Genomic DNA, 16,514 nt, shown 5'->3' with positions numbered 1-16,514 from the left:
TTTGACATGTTTTTTTGTTATTTTTCTGTTGTAATCTCTGATCAAACTCTGGCACAAGAATCAGTGTTGGCCTCAGTATCCAGCAACAATCGTTCCTTCCATGTCAGTGTAGCCGCGATGTAAACTTCATCACCGTCAGGACGGACACCCGACAGATTATAGAAACAGACGGGTCCACCCTGCTGTCCACTTTCACATGGTACATTCCAAAGTACACCCAGGACGTGACCTCTTCCCCCCCCCCGCACTCTCAGAGGGTCTCAGGCTGGGCTCACATGAGGTCATGTGCCCCATGCTGCCAGTGACAGTGGTGCTAATGAAGACACACTCTGCTGCATCAGCTGCATCAGTTCACTCTGCTGCATCAAATGACTTTATTTATATTTATTTATTTATATATATTTTATGTATATACATATATTAATTTATTTTATTTATATATGTATGGTTTATTTATTTTATTTATATTTATTTTATGTATATACATATATTTTTTTATTTTATTTATATATGTATGGTTTATTTATTTTATTCATATTTATTGTATGTACACATATTTTTTTATTTTATTTATATATGTATGGTTTATTTATTTTATTTTATTTCTATTTATTTTATGTATATACATATATTTTTTTATTTTATTTATATATGTATGGTTTATTTATTTTATTTATATTTATTTTATTTATATTTATTTTATGTATATACATATAGTAATTTATTTTATTTATATATGTATGGTTTATTTATATACTGGTCAGTTTTTAGACGGGAACACAACTTGCAGACACTCTTTTTTTGTTGTTGTTGGTTATATTGACAGACAGGTTCCCGGCAGAGGGTGCTGTTTTTCGGGCTGGGAGTTTGTTTCCAAGCCTCGGACCCCCCCCCCCCCCCCCCCGGCAGCAGGTCGGGTTACCAAAGCACTCGGAGAATCTGAAGGCGTGGGGGGGTCAAACTCTCCTTCTGCGATATAGTGCACCCTCTGTGTCGCTGCCTCGAAGCCCTTGAGCAGGTGTAACAGCTGAGAGGAGAGCGGAGGAGGACAACTGCTGCCTCAGCCACCGTCACGGGATCAGTTCAGAGAGAAATCCTCTCTGGAGCAACTGTGATCTGCAGAGTCAAATACGGCTTCACTAGGCCTCATTCCCATATCCACAGCAAACACATTCCATCTGTGGACTTGGAGTGCGACTCTAGACCTGATTAAAATCTCATTTTCAAAGAAATGTTTAATTCACAAGAGGAGCAGCCTGCCGTCAAAAGTCTACGCAGGAAGTGACAGATCAAAAAAAGAAACGGTCTCCAAACAGCAGCGAGCAAACACGCCGTCAGAAAGCTGGAATCACCGACTATTTTCCTCTCATCCAGTCGACCACAGACTAACCTGTGAACAAAAGATTCCTCATTTGATGTCAGTCATCAAATCTGGTAAGAGAGTCTCCTTCCTCACCCCACATGAAACCACAGGTGCAGACCAGGTGGTTGTGAAACCAGTCTCAGTGTAGTCCTGGTCCTCTATCAGACCTCCATCAGTACAGAGACCATCAGAGAGAAGATGGTCTGTTTCTATAGAGTTATTCTTGATGATGTCATCGGAGCCACCGGGTTGGATTCTGGTGAAACCAGATGAACTCATGCAGGTTCACCAGAACCTCCTTCAGCTCAGACTCCAGCAGAGACCGGTCCACCACGGACAGACCCAGATCCTCCAGCAGAGACCTGGTCCACCGCGGACAGACCCAGATCCTCCAGCAGAGACCTGGTCCACCGCGGACAGACCCACATCCTCCAGCAGAGACCGGTCCACCACAGACAGACCCAGATCCTCCAGCAGAGACCTGGTCCACCGTGGACAGACCCAGATCCTCCAGCAGAGACCGGTCCACCACAGACAGACCCAGATCCTCCAGCAGAGACCGGGGACTCTGGGAGCCAACACCGGCACCACGCTGCTGGAGATCCAGGACGTATTGCTGGACCCGCTGGAGGGGAGGGAGGCACGGGAGAACCAGAACCATTAGTCCTCTAGTGTCCACCAGGGGGCGACTCCTCTGGTTGTATAGAAGTCTAGTCTAAAATGACTCTACTTCTCTCTTGATTTATTCCCTCAGTAAACATTGTAAACATGAGTTTATGGTCTCAATCTCTAGTTTACAGTCTTCTTCAATACAGCATGATGTTCATTTAGTACATTATGCTCCATTTAGAGTCAAACAGACCATAAAGCAGGGACTTCCTGTACTAGCCTTGAACATTGACATTGTACATTAACAACATACAGCAGAATTGTTCAGCATCAACATCATAAGCGTTATAAAACTAGACTGGTATTCGTGATGCTTTTTAATGTCAGATCTCAAACTCTATCCAGCTGAGACCGACCCACAAAGTGTGAGGAACTGTTCCGTCTGTTGCCTCGAACAATCACTGAGAATAATGTGGTTTTGGCCCCGGCTGTAAATAGTCTGTGGATATGCTGCAGTTTGGCATGCCGGCCCTGCCCAACGCCCCTCCCATGTTGCACTGGTATGCAAACAGCTGCCCAGCCATGACTCTGCACATCCAGGCCCCCGTGGACCCTCCAGCCTTAGGGGAGACGTTTAAACTTTAAAGGGCCAAAACTGGACAGCTGTTGGAGCGTACATGCATCCCGTAGCTCATCCATTTACCCACTAGACTCACTCATCACACAACAAGGACTAAAGGACCTGAGGAGCTTCTTAACTTATTCATTCAGCTTTAACACACAGATATCGTCTTTATGAGATCAAAACCAAAAGGACACTTTACCTACAAGCCTTCTATTTGAGTTGTGTCCGCCGTCGCTCCACCATGGGAGCATTTATTGCCAAGATGCTGCTTCCGACGGTCAGCAGCCTGGTGTTTCTGCCGACGGCCAGCGTGGCCGCCAAGAGGGGCTTCCACATGGAGGCCATGGTCTACTTCTTCACCATGTTCTTCACGGCGGTGAGCATCTGCTTTTGTCTTCACGAGACGAGCTGAAACCTTGACCCGACCAGCAGTAGCTGAGTGCTTTCATGTTTTAAAGAAATTGCTCATATGATGTTTTCGGTACAATATTCGATCAATACAAGTATTAAGAAAGAATTCATATCTGAGAGACTTCTTATTATTTACTTATTGTTGTTTACAAAATCCTTCACATTTCAACAGTTAATATTTTGTATTTGTTTAATCATAGATTATGTTGTAATCTAACAAGTATATAACTCTTAGAATCTGTATATATTTATAGAACAATGTCATATCTTTTAAGGTTTTTAACAAAAATGATAAATAACCTAATTTTTTTATTTTCTACGGAAAATCTCACTGAGACGTCGGGTCAATAAGACACAAAGTTATGGACAGACAGGACATTCATATGATGACAACACAAATCGTGATAGTCGTGAAAATCGTGATATGTAATAAGTGCCAAAGTGTGTGTTTGACTTGAACTCGTTCGCATCTCTCTGTAGATCTACCACGCGTGTGACGGACCGGGCCTCTCCATCCTGTGCTTCATGAGGTACGACGTCCTGGAGTACTTCAGCGTCTACGGCACGGCTCTGTCCATGTGGGTCACGCTGATCGGTAAGTCCTGGTGGAGTACTCGTTAGTCCATAATCATGACGTGAGCTTGAGAAAGCCAAGCACCAGCATCGCTGCCAGTCCTCATTCCACAAAACGTTTCTTTTATTCATCTTTCTGAAAATGTTGTACTTGCTTTTTATTTTTGTGTGTAAATTCAAGCTACTAAAGCACTTAAATACTCGCTGAATAATCGTAATACATTGTTGTTATTCAGCTTCCACACTTCCCAACACAAGGTTAAAAACAACCAGCTCTGACTGCAGCAGTTGTTGATAACACATGTTGTGTCTTTGAGTTCAGCTCGCATGTGCTCGGCCATACTTACCCTCTCATATGATCACACACACACACACACACACACACACACACACACACACACACACACACACACACACACACACATACACACACACACACACACACATTAATACATTTGCTCCTAAGGCCCCTGAGGTTTTGCATCAAGGTCTTTAAATCACGTGCTGAGGGGCCAAATGCTTCGACAGCTGACTCCTCCGATTGGTCCGCCCTCTTCGTCGGACGGTGTGCCGATTGTAAAATGGCTAAATATAGAGTTCAAAGATGTCCCCAGAACGGAGGAGGTTGAAATGATCAGGTCTAAACATTTGTTGTGACCCGGAGCTGTTTTGATGTGGTGCATTGATTTGGATTGATCTTTACTTTACATTTAACATTTCAAAATGCAGGATTTCTGTCATTTGTACTGATGTTAGTACTTACTACTGTACATCTCTCATCAGCGCTGACTCTCCGGAGTTCTAGGGCTTCTGGTTAGAGCTACAATCCGGTCTGGACCCGCACTTTAATTGTGTACCATTAATTTATTTGTTTGTTTATCATATTCTGTTGTAAAATTTCACATTTCTTGACTTTTAATTAAGCTAAACCAAGCCAAAGTCCTTGTATTTACAAAACGTACTTGGCAATAAACCGTTTCCGGTTCTGATTCTGATCAAAACCAATATACGTATATATATATATATATATATATATATATATATATATATATATATATATATATACTGTATATATTCTCACTCTCACATGCAGTATGTGTTTCTTTGCCTCAGCTCTGGGAGACTTTGATGAACCCCAGCGCTCCAGTGTAACCATGTTCGGAGTGCTGAGCATCGCGGTGAGGATCTACCAGGATCGCTGGGGCTATGGGATCTACTCCGGACCCATCGGATCCGCTGTCTTCATCATCACCGTCAAATGGGTGAGTGGCCTCTGAAGGTCTTTGTGGGTTGGCTGTTAAAGCTACGGTTGGTATTGCGGAGAATCCGGCAAAGAGTATATGCAAGACTTCAGAAATGATTCAACCTAAAAACCAAGCACGGTTCTGTTAACTCTCTTCCAATGAAAGTAGCGAGCAGCACTGGCACCAACATTCCCTAAATGTTGGGAGAAAGTCATCAAATCGGCAACACTGATTGGTAATGAAAGAATGTGCAGACAGGTAGACTGAATGAAATGATTATCACAGTCATGGATTGATTACTGATCGGACCTACAGGCCTCTCCTGGCAAAATATGACGACAAAGAGACATTAAACAACTACAAAGAGACATATACCGACCAGGAAGAGACTCAAAATGACTACAAAGAAACATAGACTGACTACAAGAAACACAAAATAACCACAAAGAAACAACAAAAACCTAAAAGAGACACAAAGTAACAACAAAGAGCTACAAAACAACTACAAAGAGACACTCAATTACTACAAAGTGACACAAACTGACTACAAAGAGACATATACCGACCAGGAAGAGACTCAAAATGACTACAAAGAAACACAAAATAAACACAAAGATACATAAAAAAAACACTACAAAGAGACGCAACAAAAACCTAAAAGAGACACAAGATGACCATAAAGAGAGACAAAACAATGATAAATAAACACAAAACAAATATAAGAAGAAGCTAAACTGTTCTAAAGTGTGTTTTGCTACTATGTAGGAGAAGTTTTTGATTCAATGAGAATTTCAACAAATATTAAAAAAACATTTTTTTGAAAAACATTACCAACCCTAGCTTTAATATAAGCTGATAGCATATCGTGAGCTCATGTGGTAAACAGTCCTTTCTTCTTCTCCATCTCTTCCATCTCCTTCACATCATTCTTCTTCTTTATCATCGTCTTCTTCATGATCTCCACCTGTGACAACTTCTACTTTTGTAAAATCTTTTTCAACTTTTCCCTTCTCTCCTTTCTATTTGCTCCTCCTCTCCACTGTGTTTCTCTGTCCTCTTGCCAATCCAATCAATCAAATCACCCTTTTGAATTTGCCGTGTGTGTGTGTGTGTGTGTGTGTGTGTGTGTGTGTGTGTGTGTGTGTGTCTGATCTGCGGATGTCGTTGCTCTGAACTCCCGCTGTTCTCTAGCTGCAGAAGATGAAGCAGCTGAGGGCGGTGTATCCGGAGAAGGCGGTGTACACGCAGCAGGTCGGTCCGGGCTGCTGCTTCGGCGCTCTCGCTCTGATGCTGCGTTTCTACTTCGAGGTGACTGTCGTCAAAACAAAACTAATAAATCTTATGAAATCCCAAGATCTCGGCGAGGCGGGGAGATGTCTACATTCTCACCTACTTACAGGGATTATTAGCCAACCGCATGTTTCAATTTCTATTTAAAGAGTCTGAAGCAGCTCATCTTTTATCAAAACATTGTTGTGTTCTGCATTAATACACTCAAATGTAAAAAGAATATCTTCACACGTTGCGATAAACTTGTGTGCTGCATTCTCTTGACTGCAGGAGTGGGACTACGCTTACGTCCACAGCTTCTACCATCTGTCTCTGGCCGTGTCCTTCGTCCTGCTGCTGCCAAAGAAGAACCGCTACGCCGGGACGGGACGAAACGCCGCGAAGCTCAGCTGCTTCGCTCTCTGCTGCTGCGTATGTTACGTTTATTATTAAATTCAGAATAAGAAAGGTCGTGAAGTGAGAGCGGGGTAGACTGGCTTGAAACCGATCTTTATGTCGCCCTAACCCTGCTTCCTAACTGTCCCCCTCTCCAGTCCATGTCCCCCGGTTCCGTCAAAGAGAAGACAGACAAGTCGCAGAAGAAGAAGAAGAACAAGTTGTCCCGGACCGTGTGGACGGTCCCAACCGAGAAGCTGTGGACGGGACGCTGCAGCACCCCCATCCTGCCCGTTTACACCCCCCCACCCTCCACGCCTGTCAAAGGGACGAGCATCAGTAGACTCAAAGAGATGAACGGCTGGAAGTGAACCCCGGAGACACGACCGTTCAAGGAGGACTTCGTCCTGAAGAACAGGCGTAGAGAGTGGTTCTGGGGAAACTCACCAAATAGCTGTCAGCCAAATACTGATAAACCTGTACGTGGCTGGTAAGTTAATCTTCTTCTGCAGGAAACCAACCATCATGTGGACGTTTCTTTCTACTCCAAAAAAACAAACAAAAAACACATTTTTGGCTTGTAGAATATTTAAGGTCAGCAGGAATCTGTTAGCCACTGTAGCTCGTAGCAGGTAAAGGAACAAAAAAGTGCCCCGATGTGGTTGTCAAATTTAAGGACAAGAACCCCCCCCCCCCCCAAAAAAAAGGCCTCCGGTGCCCTCAAAGACCCGACAGGAACGCAGTCTGTCCCGACGCCGAGGACACACACAGCAGCGGACGGCGGAGACGGCGGCTGAGACGAGCCAGTAAAACTGACTGGAAAAATTTACGAGAAGAACAAACAGGCAGATGGTTTATCTCTCCAAAATATATAAATTGTCTTTAGAAATGTTCCTCGGGGGAGACCCCTTCGTCTGCTCCCTCCTCTTTCTCTTTCCCCGTCTCTCTCAGGGAAAGGAAGCACGCGGCTGAATTCGTTTATGAGAAAATTACAAGACTGTAAAGCACATTTTACGGCTTTTTTATGCGTCCTCGCGCTGCCAAATGTGTCATGTGGAGCATCTGATGTTGGAGCGGCGGGCCCCAGACGTCAGTCTGTAACCCCGAGTGAAGCATCTCGATGTGTTTCTGGATCAGCAGGTGGACGTCTCTGTCCGTTAAACTCCGGTTCACTGACCGAGCAGCTTTGGCTACGACTTCTGTCCCTGACGTGCGCCGTCGTCACGCTTTTATCTAATGTATTCTTATTTATTGCAGTACGGGAGGATTGTGTATTCAGTGTGTTTGTTTTTGATACATTTTGTAATATTTCGAAAAATAAAATGAAATGTCGTGACCTTGTTTTTGAACTGGTCTTTAAGGACGGGGATGGAATTTGAACAGCCTCAACCATCCGCGTCATCATCATAATGCATTGATATGTGCTCTGCAGGAGCAAAACCCTGACTGGCACATACTTCAAGGCCCGCTCCGCCATAGCAACGCTAATCCAATTCCAAACCCCTCGTATCCCGTTCCACTTCCACTTCTGGAGAACGTGGAGTCGTGCGTCCGCGCACGTCACCTGCCCCCGAACACGACCCAAAGACTACAAACGTGTTCCGCGTGTCGTAGACAAAACAGTCTGCGGCCAAAATGTGAATGAACCTCCCCCTCCGTCTCCCCCTACACCTCCACCTCCACCGGGGGAATGTTTTGAGCAGGGGTGGGGGGGCTAAACCGCCAGCTCCTGTGCCCAGAGAAAGGTGTTTTTGTCTGGGGCTCAGAAACTTGGCGTTGCTGGACCACAGCTACCACCCGGCTGGCTGCGCTTCCTGGCCCTGACAGGACGGTAACTTGAGCCTTTTATTGCACAAGTGTGAAACACTTTTCAGCTCCTTTACGACCACTGTCTGTCCCGCACCGCTCTGCTGAGGGGCTGCAGCCCACACACACATTCAGGGCTGTATCAATACACTTGTGAAGACCTTTAGCAGTACACTTACCAAAAAATGTATTATACCGATCGAATCCGAATCGTGGACCCTAAACTCAAAACTTGTGAGGACCTGTCCTCACTTTTACTGTTACGACATGTAGTCCCCACAAGAACCGAAACACAGAATCACACACACACACACACACACACACACACACACACACACCGTCGACAGTGTCAACACAATAAGCGTTTGATTGACAGGAGCGCGAGCGCGGTCGTCTCCTCCGTGGTCGTCTGCGCCCCTCGTTTCACGGCGGCGTGGAATTTCAGTGGGTATTCGAAATATAATAAAGAAACACACATCTGAACAAATAATAAAATATATATATATATATATATATATATATATATATATGTATGACTTCTGCGACCTGTTCAGAGAAGGCAAAGAGAAAACATCAGCGTTCATCAGTCCATCCAGCAGCAGAGACTCCGGTGTGTGTGTGTGTGTGTGTGTGTGTGTGTGTGGGGGCAGCAGCCCGTGTGCCACAGGTCCTTTCTCTTGTGTGTCAGCTTGTTGCCACAGCTGTTGTCTAATGGCGTGAGGTCAGCTGACTCTCACAGAGCAACGCGTCGTCACTGCTGACGCTGATCACCGGCGACACAAGACAGATGCACTACGTCTGCTACGTTAGCGAAGATATACTCCGTTTATTGGACTTTATTGACACACCATGGACTAAATAAGAGTCAAATGAAGGGGGGGGGGGGGCATCTCCTGCTGGGGTGGGTTACCATAACATTTAGATATATTAATAATAATAATTATTATTATTAGGATATTGCTTTAGAAGCATAAATTTATTCATGACATCTTTTGTCTTTCCACCACACATCTCATAGACGACACAGACGTATACTGTTGCCTCTTGCACACACACACACACACACACACACACACACACACACACACACACACACACACACTATGTAACCCAATCTAATTGTAATCTATACTCCCGGAGTCTTATCATTTCATTACCTACGTCATCATAACTGCTTTATGTTATTGTCTGTGAGTCTGTCTTCAATGGGTTATGTGACTATATGTATTTTTTGTATTATTATTCATTGCTTCACCAATAAATTACTATTGATGAAATAAAAAGATTTATTGTACCTCGACTCCAGGTTCTTGTACTTATTTATTTTTCTTTAAAGCACAGTTAAGATTATACTATGCAATGCACAGCTCACTTTCCCATAATGCACTGCGTTGCTCATCATGCCACAGAAGCGGTCAGTTGCAGAGGCAGACGATCAAAAGGCCTTTTAAGTGAGGGGACTGACGTCGTACTGTTCAGTGTCTGAACTATACAATGAAATACGGGTTTGTTTTTGACCTGTGGCCCAACGTTAAGTTTCAGTTTCAGCCACAAAAGAAAGTCATTCAAACATCAAGAGATGAAGACAAAGAAAACACAGAAGAGTAGAAACATAATCCTTCATGTGGTCTTGAGATTCATCCTCAGTCACACGATGGAGACGAAGTTCCAGAGCCAGAACCCACACATGTAAATCTCACACATAAAACATGATGCTATTCAAACTCATGAAGGACGTCGTGCTAAAACTGTGCCTCTGCTGCCCTCTGCTGGACTGCAGTATATAGTAACATGCTGATTACAGGATCACTTCCTGCATCTGCCTGAATGCTCTCGTTTCTACATGATGGGATGTAAGATTATGGAGGTGTAACATGTTTATTTGCTCATAGTTTGTCCACATAACAGAGTGCTGAATGATGTCTCTCTACTGGTTAAACAGCTTAGATGTGTACAGCGACAGTGTGAGCACGTCACATGACCGCTGGGGTCGGTTAAAGTTGAGACAAAGAGTCAAAAAACACAGACTGTGGATGAATCAACATTTATAACTTCTCTTGTGTCTGAAGGTGGACTGGTTCATGGTGGTCCATCGCTTCGTATGGTTTCACCTGGAATACGTTACTACAGCTTCTACAAGTCTCTTGATCAGCTGTTCTAAAGGACGTTCACTTCATATCTAAATAGACTTTTTTTGATTTTCACTTGACATGAGCTGTTTGTAGCTCTACCGCTGTGATCGGCTTTGATTCTCCCTTCAGTGCCCGCAGAAGGCTCCTCCCGGTTATCTGCGTCTCCTTCAGCTCCCGTCCTGCTTCAGACGGGTCTTCTGGTCGGCTCGCCGTGTTCTCATTGGTCAGAGTCATCTTCAGGAGATCCTCACTCAGTCTGAGAACAAATAGAAGACTTAGAGACGCCGTATACGTCTCTGGTAGAGACCTGTCAATCAGCGTGTAGCCCCGCCCCTAAATCAGCCCCTCTTTATAGTCTGTTTGACTCTAAATGGAGCATAATGTACTAAATGAACATCATGCTGTATTGAAGAAGACTGTAAACTAGAGATTGAGACCATAAACTGATGTTTACAATGTTTACTGAGGGAATAAATCAAGAGAGAAGTAGAGTCATTTTAGACTAGACTTCTATACAACCAGAGGAGTCGCCCCCTGGTGGTCACTAGAGAGAATGCAGCTTTAACACATGAAGCTTTGACTTCACTCAACAGAACCAGAGGTTGCCTCCTGTGAGGCGTTTCCCAGCCTTCGAGTAACCGTTTTGTGTTGCTGACCTCTGGTGGTCGGAGGAGGAGCTGCAGGCCTGGATGGAGTCCATCAGCTGAGCTCTGACTGCTCGTCCTGCTGGACTGGACAAAACATCAGCCGCGCTGCAGCCAGGGAACAGGTTCATGAGCATCGGAGGCAGCTACACACACACACACACACACACACACACACACACACACACACACACACACATAGTTTACTACTTTTTACCCCGCAAGGTTTCCGAAATATATTAAAAACAATTTTTTAATATATGATGTACAAGGTGTCTGGAATAAATGGATCAAAATGCAAATATATGAAGAGAAGTTGATCTGGTTCATGCTCACATCTGTTCCTGATTAACTGAATGCATTAAATGAAAGAAGAACATCATCTCGGATTAATATAATCACAATAAATAGAAACATATACATTAATACTGTGATAACCATCGATATTGGTGCGTCTTTTTTTTATGTGAATATAGTTGGGGTTCAGGTCTTCACATTGTCTCACACTCCTTACAATCAAAAAGGTCTTGTAACCCTCTGTGAAGCTTTGGCGGCCCCTAGTGGGGGTCGGGACCCCCAGGTTGGGAACCAGTAGCAGACCAAAGAAATGTCTTTAAAACGTTTCTGATGCCGGATGGGGATCTGGAGCTCTGACCTCCTCGTTGGTGGGATCCAGGATCAGCGTGCAGATGAAGTCCTGTCTGGCTCCCTCCAGGTTCAGGAGCTTCCGGAAGGCCTTGGATCTGCTCTCGTAGTACCGACCGGCTGCCGGGTCGTACTGGACGGCCAGAGAAAACATGTCAGCTGCCTCCTGGAAACACCTGCACACACACACACACACACACACACACACACACACACAACATATATATGGCATCTAGGCCAGATCTGAGGAGCGGCTCCTCTGTGCGAATGTGGGCGTGAACTCTGGGGGCGGTTCTGACCCGTCCTGGAAGCAGAGGGAGCCCAGCGTGTTGTGGAGGACGGCGAGGCGGAGCCGGACGGCCGGGTCGTCGGGACGCATCATCTCCTCCGCCTGCTGGTAGTCGGCCAGAGCGAAACACCACTCGCCCTGCTTAAAGAAACAATCTGACACACGGTTCATTATTCCTCTCAAGCTTTCTGTCCCTCAATCAACACAAGTTTGGTGACGTGCTGAAGCAGTGTGGGATCATGGGAGTTGTTGTTCCTCACTGCGGACGGCGTCGACCGTTTGGATTCCTTCGGTGTGAAACCTTCAGGAGGTTTCTCTTTCACACGCTCACACTTGAACACAATGATTGTGTCCGTGTGGAGGAAGGACAGACACGCACACTCACAGACCGAGAGTCCGGGGGCCTCACCTCCTCGGTTCAGGTACAGGCCGGCCTGGCCCTTCTCCTCCTCCACGGCCTTGTTGAGCAGCAGAGTGGCCTCGGCGTAGAGGCCTCTGCTGAAGCACTGGACGGCAAAGTCGTTGTAGGTGAGAACCAGCTGAAACCGCACCTCCTCCTCCTCCACGGAGCCACGCTCCTCCTTCTGCTCTCCGGCCTCCGCCTGACCTCTGACCTCCTCCTCGCTCAGCTCCACAGCCTGGACCAGATCCTCGATGGCTGCTGTGAAGTCCTTCAGACGTCGGTACAGAATCCCTCTGGCGGACGGAACACACAGATCTTCATTTTATTTCATTTCTACGTCTCCTGTCTGAGTGTGTAAACCTGTCCGGACTCACCTGAACAGGTAGAGGCGTGGGTCCCGCGGACAGTTCTCCAGAGCGACGTTGATCGCGCGGAGGGCTTCGGGCAGCTGGCCGCTCACAGCTCTGAACACGGCCCTCCGCGCGGCCTCCTCGCCGGCCTCCTGCAGCTGCAGCAGCAGGGCGGCGGCCTGCGGACACCGAGGGTCCAACGCCAACGCCGACTCCACGTCCCGATGACATCGTGACGTCTGGACACAAGAGATCACTGGGAGTTTAACCACAGACCTCTGTGTTTTGCTTTAATGTGGGTTTAAACTTGGATTTATGGAAACAGGAGATTCGATTTGAATTGTGCAACAGAGCTCTGGATCTACTCATTTATAAACCTAGCTTTGCGAAACTCTGACTAGAGCTGCTCTTAGATTAAATTAATCATTGTTCTAGTATAGTCCTGATACAGAACACTCCATGTGTACTGCTTGATTCTCTACAGCATCAGCTAACCGCCTGGGATGTGAAGTGCAAACGCTGGCCGGTTTAAAGTATCTGAAGCCGTGACCTGGTTGAGCAGTTTGAGCAGTCGGGCTCTGAGGACGTAGAGGTCGGAGGTCGGTCCGTCCGACAGCATCCAGTCGTTCGCCTGCTTCAGACAGTCAGCGTGGTGACCTGCAGCCGTCAGACAGGCCAGACTGGAACACAAGGTACGAAAACACACCGGCAACTAGATCACTTCAGGCGGCAACCTCCGGCTCTGCAGAGTGAAGACGAACACCTGCATTCTCTCTAGTGTCCACCAGGGGGCGACTCCTCTGGTTGTATAGAAGTCTAGTCTAAAATGACTCTACTTCTCTCTTGATTTATTCCCTCAGTAAACATTGTAAACATGAGTTTATGGTCTCAATCTCTAGTTTACAGTCTTCTTCAATACAGCATGATGTTCATTTATTACATTATGCTCCATTTAGAGTCACACAGACCATAAAGCAGGGGATGTAAAGGGTGTGAGTCACCGCAACCACAAGAGGTCCTTCAGCATACATTCATAAATGTGCACTAAATATTTTAGGCTGATGGGTCCGGTAGTGTGCGAGATTAGCCGCGGACAGACAGACAGACAGACACACGCACGCACACACACACAGGACCAAATGCATAATCCCGCTGCAGGCTTGACGATCAAGGTGTGTGAAATTTTAAAAAAGAACTGTCAGCGGAACAAAACTGTAGATTGTAAACTTGAGTCTATATGGATCTTAGTACGCAGCTCGCTGACCTTCTGACCTCGTGGGCCCTGCAGCCGGGCTTCACCTCGGCAGATCTGCCGAAGGCCTCCAGAGCCTCGAGGAAAAGACCTCGGTCAAACAAACACTGGCCCTGAGGACGACAGGAAACATATGTTTAGACATTTAACTGAGATTTTCATGAAGGGTGTAAATCATGAATAAACCTGAACTTTGGGATTATCTTTGCTCGATTTAATTTACTTAAAATCGGGTTTTAACCCAAAAACTGGTCTGAATTTCAGTGTTTTTGGTCCATAAATACAGAAAGGAAGGAGTGTGTCGTGGAGACCTGGAGGTAGTAGACGAAGGCCAAGCGGGCGCCGCAGGCTCCGGGCTCCAGGAGCCGGGCCCGTTTGTAGCAGGCCGCCGCTGACTGGAAGTCACACAGCTGCAGGTAGGCCTCCGCCTGGCTCACGTGCAGCCCAGCCTGGAAACACACAGCGGCAGAGGTCTGAGACACGGGAACCTGCTGGAGCCGAACATCTCACACCAACAGGCACCAGAGTTACTACCCGTGTCTGGTTTATGCCCCATAAACAGCTGATCTAGTTTACTACAATCAAATCATGTGATATGATGATTCAGCAACATCTGACAAGGAAGCGTGGGGATTAAGCGCAGAGGAATGTGAGACGATCACCGCTCCACGGTCGACCAACCAGTCAGACCTGCTGGACCAGAACGCCACCAAACTGCCCCAGGGAGGAGAGGGAGGAGAGGGAGGAGGGGGAGGAGAGGGAAGAGAGGGAGGAGAGGGAGGAGGGGGAGGAGAGGGAAGAGAGGGAGGAGAGGGAGGAGGGCCCAGAAGCTATATGCTAACCCAGCTAGGACCTGAGGCTACTCCACTACCCAGCATGCTGCTGGCTGCCTGATGTTCAGTCGCAGAAAAATGAGACGGATGAACGCAGCGGGAGGTCAAAGTTGATGGACAATGTTTTCCTGATGTAGAGTTTTTAATGTGAAGATGTCGGCCATATTGTCTGCTGTTTACATTCCTTATGATGCTAGTTAAAAAAATAAAGTACACCACAGGAATGTCCTACTGTTTTTGTCGTGTTTGTCTTGTGTTTGTTGTCTTACAAATGGGCTGCAACTGACATTATTTGCGCATCTCTGTGTTGCATCATGACAACAAACGCCCCTAGGATCCGTACATTTCAACACGTGTGCTCTGATCAGCACCTGCTCTGGCTGCAGCGTGATGGCTTTGGAGAAGCAGATCACAGCCTTCTCGTACTGGGACTCTCCCATTGCCTCCTTTCCATTCGTGTAGCTGCAGAGAAACACACGGTGAGCATCATTCACACCCGAAAGAGGCTCTGACTGGATTTCACATGTATGTTTTCTGCAAAGATCCCCCATATTTGGCTTTGCAGCGTCTTAACGGAACGCTAACCACAAATAAACAGTGAGGCTAAAGTAGAAGCCTCCTGCAAAATGTGTCTGTGCTTCTTTGAATCCCGTCTCTCTCACTGGAGTGCAGCCTTGCTCTGGACGATGAGGCTCATCTGGAGCTCTGGTCTTTGGGGGCGCTTCTCTCCCGGCTCCACAAGATGCTTGAAGGAGCTTCTGCTCCGGGCCTCATCCGGCTCCTCTTCTGACACAGACCTGTGCTCCTCTGCCTGCTGGTGAAGAGTCAATACAGAAAAGATTTTAGTGTACCAAAAGAGTAAGGGAAACACAAACAAGATGTCACGAAAGAGCTATAAGAACTACTGGAAATCGATTGGATAACAAACAATGAATTCACGTGCTTTACAATGTTGTGATCTGGTGATCTTAAAACTGCACGGATCATTTTACAAAGTACAAAATCAGTTGCTTTAACTGTATTCAGAGCTTGTTTGGAATTAGAGAAAAACAACGTGATAAAAAAAGACATAACAAAATGTAAAGAATGGATAAAAACTGAGACAATATAAAATGCATAATAAGCTTGAGCTTCAACCTCAACATTTTAGTTTTCCCTTTAATTTATTATCTTATTTATGTATTTATTTGATATGCATTCTTTAACTTATTAATTACTAATACAGAAATAAAGACAATAAATGAATACAATTAAACTCAAACACCTGTTCTTGTACCTGGTGTTCGTTGTCCATTGTGTGGGTCTTTACGTCTTTGCTGTTATTGCACGTTAACGTTAAATCTGGTCGTCACCGTGGAAACCAACTTCAACACTGAGGCTTTTATTTTCTAAACGTTCAATTTTGAGCGAGAGTTCCCCGCTCGTACGTCAGTTCCGGTTCCGTTTCAAACCGATTAATATCTATTTTTTTTTTTACAAGCGTTAATAGTGTCATAACTAACTTTAAGTAGTGTAATAAAGCAGCGTGTAACGTAATGGCTTTGACTGCTTTGCAAAATAAAATGTCGTTGGTTTAGCCCCAAGCTAGCGTTAGCTTAGCTACTTCTCGATGAAAAGAGCGGAAGCCCGGTGCGTCAGTTTGACAATTAGTAATACCGTGACACGACACA

At 45.7% G+C, this 16,514-nt stretch overlaps 2 protein-coding genes across 2 annotated transcripts; one reads left to right on the top strand and one right to left on the bottom strand.

Moving 5' to 3' along the window:
• Positions 1-2,838: 2,838 nt before the first annotated feature.
• Positions 2,839-6,861, top strand: mymk (myomaker, myoblast fusion factor). The gene is made up of 6 exons (XM_068704099.1): positions 2,839-2,973; positions 3,489-3,603; positions 4,695-4,843; positions 6,017-6,133; positions 6,386-6,526; positions 6,649-6,861. Exons 1-6 carry the CDS (start codon positions 2,839-2,841, stop codon positions 6,859-6,861), a joined length of 870 nt encoding a protein of 289 aa, XP_068560200.1.
• A 2,994-nt stretch (positions 6,862-9,855) lies between these two features.
• Positions 9,856-16,235, bottom strand: LOC137867102 (tetratricopeptide repeat protein 16). The gene is made up of 13 exons (XM_068703536.1): positions 16,121-16,235; positions 15,507-15,658; positions 15,216-15,306; positions 14,323-14,460; positions 14,024-14,124; positions 13,310-13,439; positions 12,784-12,998; positions 12,621-12,702; positions 12,416-12,566; positions 12,017-12,161; positions 11,728-11,893; positions 11,085-11,218; positions 9,856-10,684 (listed from the first exon to the last, which is right to left on the bottom strand). Exons 1-13 carry the CDS (start codon positions 16,136-16,138, stop codon positions 10,498-10,500), a joined length of 1,710 nt encoding a protein of 569 aa, XP_068559637.1. The 5' UTR covers positions 16,139-16,235; the 3' UTR covers positions 9,856-10,497.
• Between the last annotated feature and the right edge of the window lie 279 nt (positions 16,236-16,514).

This window comes from Cebidichthys violaceus, unplaced genomic scaffold, assembly GCF_023349555.1.
Source record: "Cebidichthys violaceus isolate CVI_PGR_0920_01 unplaced genomic scaffold, fCebVio1.0.p SCAF_9, whole genome shotgun sequence".
NCBI lineage: Eukaryota > Metazoa > Chordata > Actinopteri > Perciformes > Stichaeidae > Cebidichthys > Cebidichthys violaceus.
The sequence above is the reverse complement of the archived record's forward strand: the minus strand, read 5'-3'. Positions and strand labels throughout refer to the sequence as shown.